General features: G+C 40.2%; 1 protein-coding gene across 1 annotated transcript; it reads left to right on the plus strand.

Moving 5' to 3' along the window:
- The first annotated feature begins 1,659 nt into the window (after nt 1–1,659).
- Nucleotides 1,660–4,033, plus strand: LOC136062897 (uncharacterized). The gene is made up of 2 exons (XM_065762606.1): nt 1,660–3,461; nt 3,740–4,033. The coding sequence occupies exons 1-2, from the start codon at nt 2,417–2,419 to the stop codon at nt 3,775–3,777; spliced, it is 1,083 nt and encodes a 360-aa protein (XP_065618678.1). The 5' UTR covers nt 1,660–2,416; the 3' UTR covers nt 3,778–4,033.
- The last annotated feature ends 1,242 nt before the right edge of the window (nt 4,034–5,275 follow it).

The following is a 5,275-nucleotide window of genomic DNA, read 5'->3' on the forward strand; positions in this document are numbered from 1 at the left end:
AATAAAAACACCTAGACAATTTAAGTGGATCAAAAACTAAGATTAAAAGGTAAAAAATTGTTTTTATTTTTTTATTTTTAATGTACGAATCTTGGAGAAATCTTGGTCGCTCCACATCCACATTCTCTGTTATATCTATATGCCTTTAGTAATTGAAAGGTCAACAAAAACATGTAGACCATGTAACCATACCAAAAACTAGGATTAAATGTTAAAAGGGTTGTTGTTAAGGTACAAGTCTTAGAGAAATCTCGATTACTCCAAATTCACATCCACACATGATTTGCTTTTTCATCAAAAGTTGATCATATCTTCTATATCTATATAGTCGACAAAAACACCTAGACTAGCTAAGTGGGCCAAAATTTGAGATTGACATTATTATTTAACACATGAATTGAATTACTTACCTTTAAGGATAAAAGTTCAATTGAAGGGAAAACTTTGTTAATATCATAAGTAATTTTGTCTTTATGATACAAATAAATTTATTAGTTTGTACGAAATATTAATTTCTAGAAAAAAAAAATTAGCTGCAAGTCATATTTTAATGTAGGAGAGATAAATTTATAAACATATGTTTTTTTTTTTTAAGAACAATATTAATCTTACCATGTTGTGATCATTACTTTCGAATTTAGTTTTTCTTGTTTTATTAGTTTAGTTTCGAGCACAATGTGTTGGGTATAGTATATTGTAAAAAATTAATTTATTTTGTGATTATATAAACAAGAGCAACATAATAAAATCATCATAAATAATAACACAACAAATTAAATAGGCAATAAAAATAAATAGAAGAAATCTATAAAAATTATTAAGTGACTCATAGACCGAAAGGATGATGCAAAACTTATAAAGACTTCTGTTTGACACAATTTTCTTAAGATAGATTTCGCCCTCTCACAAAATTAATGGTTCTTTGAGAGTCACAGATGTTTTCCTCCTATAATGCAATGATCTATTTCAAGTAGAAGAAGCATTATAATCTCCATGCACATCAAGCAAAACTGTATTTCTTTCTTTCTCTTTGACTCTATGCATATTTATACACAATATATATATATATATATATATTTTTATGGGATAAAGTTTATGATTAAAAATTATGAATAAGAGACTGCATATATATGTTTTGGTTAACGAACAATTGTTTAGGAAAAATTGTTGTGCACAAATTTAATGACACAAAAAATAAAATAAAGTGATAAAAAGTTATTACTTGGACAACAGAGCTTAACCCACACATGTCTAAGTTGAACTTAATATTTTATCCATGTGCATATAACTCATAAAATAATCCTTTTAAAGATCATATTTTATCAAGAATTTCCACCACTGAAAACCTTATTTAAGTTGAGTAAAACGGATATAATCCTTAAATGTGCAGCGCAAGCTTTAAACTCACACACATCACTCTTTTTTCTAAACGTGGTAACTTGATTTTCTTTTGATAGATGAATTCACATACACCAGGGTATAGGAAAATTTCTATAATTAATCCTTAGTTTTATGTTGGATTTTGTTAATGGATACTGTTAGTGTATAGATTAGCCCATTGGGCTTAGCCTAGTATATTACTTGTACTATACTTCTATTACTTGTACTGCACACATACCTAGCCTATATAAAGGCTCTCTTTTGTATATTGATACACACATAATATTATACAGACTATTCAGTCATTCTCTCTCTTTTTATATTATTAACATGGTATCAGAGCCTTTCCTCTGATTTTTTTGGTTCCTGTGGACATCTCCGGCGTTCTTCCGCTGCCCTCGCCTTCATCCGGTAGTCACTGTCGGAAGCGAGTCACCGCCGTCACGCCCACAAACCTAGAACACTCGGATTTCGTCAGTTTGTTGATCAAACCGCCAAAGTAAAGGTATACATTGACAGATCTGACAGTCCCGAGCAAAACCCAACAAAAATCTGCCAGAAACAGCCTTCCACGCGCCTCCACGCGCCGCCAGAAGTTTCTGCTCACGAGCACGAGCCGCCACGCGCTGCCACGCGCCCCCACGCGCTGCCACGCGCCTCCACGCGCCGTCTCTACCCTACACGCGCTTCACGCGCCGTTCACTCGCCGTCCACGCGCCTCACGCGCCTGCCACGCGCCTCACGCGCCTTGCTCCGTTTCACGGACTGCCACGTCAGCCCTAGGGTGACGTCACTCAGCCACGTCAGCATCTCGTGTCAGCATCCCACGTCAGCATCCACGTCAGCATTCCACGTCAGCATCAGCCGTTGACCGTTGACCAGATCGTTGACCGTTGACTTTGACCGTTGACTTTGACCAAGGTCAAAATTTTTCAACAGGACCTGTCTTGCTCAGTTTTTCGCGTAGATTCCGATTTTGGGCTCCGTTTCTGCATTTGAGGTCTCTAAAACTCAGTTTTTGGTCATTTTCTTCATTATGGCTCAACAAAGTGAACGTGACATCATACGTCCTATCACCATTGTGTTGGATGGTCCTACTAGCTATCATGCATGGTCTCAGAATATGACTGTTTTTCTCAAGGGTCGTAAACTGTGGAGATATGTGACTGGTTCAATTCCTAAGCCAGTACCAAACCCTAAGTCCAAAGTCATAGCTGCTGAAGAGTCTTCCACGACTACTGTTACAACAGATGATTATGAAGATCGCCTAGAGGAATGGGAGAGTATTCAGAGTAAGATCTTGTCTTGGTTTATTAATACCTCTATTCCCTCCATTCATAATCTTCTTCCTCGTCTTGAGACTGCTGAGGCTGCTTGGAAGTTTTTAGCCGATCGCTATAATTGTACTAATGATTCAAGCTTAGAGTTCCATATTGAATCAAAACTTTATCAAATGCGACAAGAGACAGGTCAGTCCATTTCTGATTTTTATTCTCAGACTTCTACTATGTGGGAACAACTCTCTGCTGCAGATCCTCCACTAGTGTGTTCTAAGGACATTGAGCTCTTTGCCAAATATCGGGATCGCCGTAAATTTATGCACTTCATGATGGGTTTGCGTGAGGATTTTGAGCCTACTAGGGCTTCTCTGCTTAGCCGGTTTCCTACTCCTTCTCTTGATGCTGCAGTGAAGGAGCTCATCTCTGAGGAAAACCGTCGGCCTGCTTATCACATGTCATCATCTGATCATGTCTTGGCTACACCATCTCCACAGCCTCCCATTGCTGCATTCACTGCTCCTCCACGGATAAACTCTGGGCGTCCCACCTCTCAGTCTTCCAAAGGTACTCGCTGTGAGTTTTGCCGTGCTAAAGGCCATGACATCTCAGTTTGTCGCAAACTGCAGAAATTTGTGCAAGAGCAGAATAAAACTTCTCTTCCTCGGGCAGCTGCTGTATGTCCTTCAGATCCATCGGTTCCTACAGGTCCATCTTTGACTTCCTCACTTACTACGGCTGATATTGAGGCAGTTGTTCAACAGGTTTTATCCCGCACTTCCACTGCCCTTTCTGTCACCTCAGGTAAACAACCTTGGTTTTTTGATACTGCATGTTGTAACCATATGACTCCTGATGAATCCCAATTTTCTGATAAGGCACCCTTAGAACATCCAATCACCATTTACACTGCTGATGGAACTCCTATGCCTGTTAGTCATAAAGGAACAATCTCTTCTCCTTGTTTATCCCTTAGTGACACTTTTCATATCCCAAAGTTATCCCTCAATTTGCTTTCTGTTGGTCAACTTTGTGAATTAGGCGTAGATCTTCTCTTTACTAATCATGGTGTGGATGTGCAGGATCCCCGGACAGGTCAAGTGCTTGGGACAGGCCGTAAGGTTGGTCGCATGTTTGAGGTTCATGACTTGAAGATTCCTTCACAAGTTGTTTCTGCAGCTGCTACCACTACCACCTCCTCACCTGATCTATGGCATGCTCGTCTTGGTCATCCATCCTTATCTCGTCTTCAGTTGTTAGCTTCTCAAGGTCATTTAGGTTCAGTTCAGTTTCAAAAATTTGATTGTACTTCCTGTCATTTTGGCAAACAAACAAAATTGCCCTTTAATAATAGTGACTCATTTTCTTCTGCACCATTTGATCTTATACATTCTGATATTTGGGGTCCTGCACCTGTTCCTACTGAGGGGGGATCTAGATATTTTGTCATATTTGTGGATGATTTTTCTCGATATTCTTGGATTTATCTGCTTCATCATAGGTCTGAACTTGTGTCTATTTACCAAACATTTCATAAAATGATTCAAACACAGTTCAATCGCACCGTCAAAGTTTTTCGATCAGATAATGCTCAAGAATATAATGATAAATCTTTCCTATCCTTTTTAGACAATCATGGTACACTTACTCAGCGGTCTTGTCCTTACACCTCTCAACAAAATGGTCGTGCAGAACGAAAACATCGTCACATTCTTGATGTTGTCCGCACCCTTCTCATTTCTGCCTCTCTTCCTGAGCGCTTTTGGGGTGAGGCTGCACTCACTGCTGTATACACCATTAATCGTATCCCTTCACCAACTACACACAACAAATCACCATTTGAGCTTCTCTATGGTCAAACCCCTGACTACTCCTCTCTTCGGGTTTTTGGTTGTGCTTGCTTTGTCTCTCTTCCTCCTCATGAACGAACAAAGCTCCAACCTCGTGCTCGTCTCTGTTGTTTCCTTGGTTATGGTATATCTCAAAAGGGGTTTCGCTGCTATGATCCCATTTCTCATCGTCTTCGTGTCTCCCGTCATGTTGAGTTTTGGGAACATCGTCCTTTTACGAGTCTTCAGCAGTTTCCTACATCCTCTTCCTCTGAGTCTCCCATTTTTACTGATCTTTTCCTCCCTCTCTATCCTGAACTTGTGGAGGATTCTTCAACATCGGCTGCCTCTCCAGACGACTCATCTCCGGTTCTGTCCCCGGCATATGACCTGCCTATCTTGGATCCTGTGGCACCACCCTCTCCTGAGTCTCCTGATGGTCCTGAACTTCGTCGTTCCACTCGGGTAAGCATTCCTCCCCCTTATCTCTCTGATTATCATTGCTCTTTTGCCCTTGCCACCCTCTATGAACCTCACACCTATCGTGAGGCCCATACTGACCCTCTTTGGCAGCAAGCTATGAATGATGAACTAGATGCCCTTCATAAAAATCACACTTGGGATATGGTTGATTTGCCTCCTGGTCAGTCTGTAGTAGGTTGTAGGTGGGTTTACAAGATCAAGACCAAGGCTGATGGATCTGTTGAACGATACAAGGCTCGCCTAGTTGCCAAAGGCTTTACCCAAGAGTATGGCATTGACTATGAGGAAACATTTGCTCCTGTTGCT

This window comes from Quercus suber, unplaced genomic scaffold, assembly GCF_002906115.3.
Source record: "Quercus suber isolate HL8 unplaced genomic scaffold, Cork oak 2.0 scaffold_20, whole genome shotgun sequence".
NCBI classification, from domain to species: Eukaryota; Viridiplantae; Streptophyta; class Magnoliopsida; order Fagales; family Fagaceae; genus Quercus; species Quercus suber.

Excerpts from the sequence above, each read along its gene's own strand:
- LOC136062897 (XM_065762606.1), top strand. The coding sequence starts at position 2,417 with ATGGCTCAACAAAGTGAACGTGACATCATACGTCCTATCACCATTGTG. Across the intron at positions 3,462-3,739 it reads TGCCCTTTCTGTCACCTCAG|GATCCCCGGACAGGTCAAGT; the intron begins GTAAACAACCTT and ends GTGGATGTGCAG.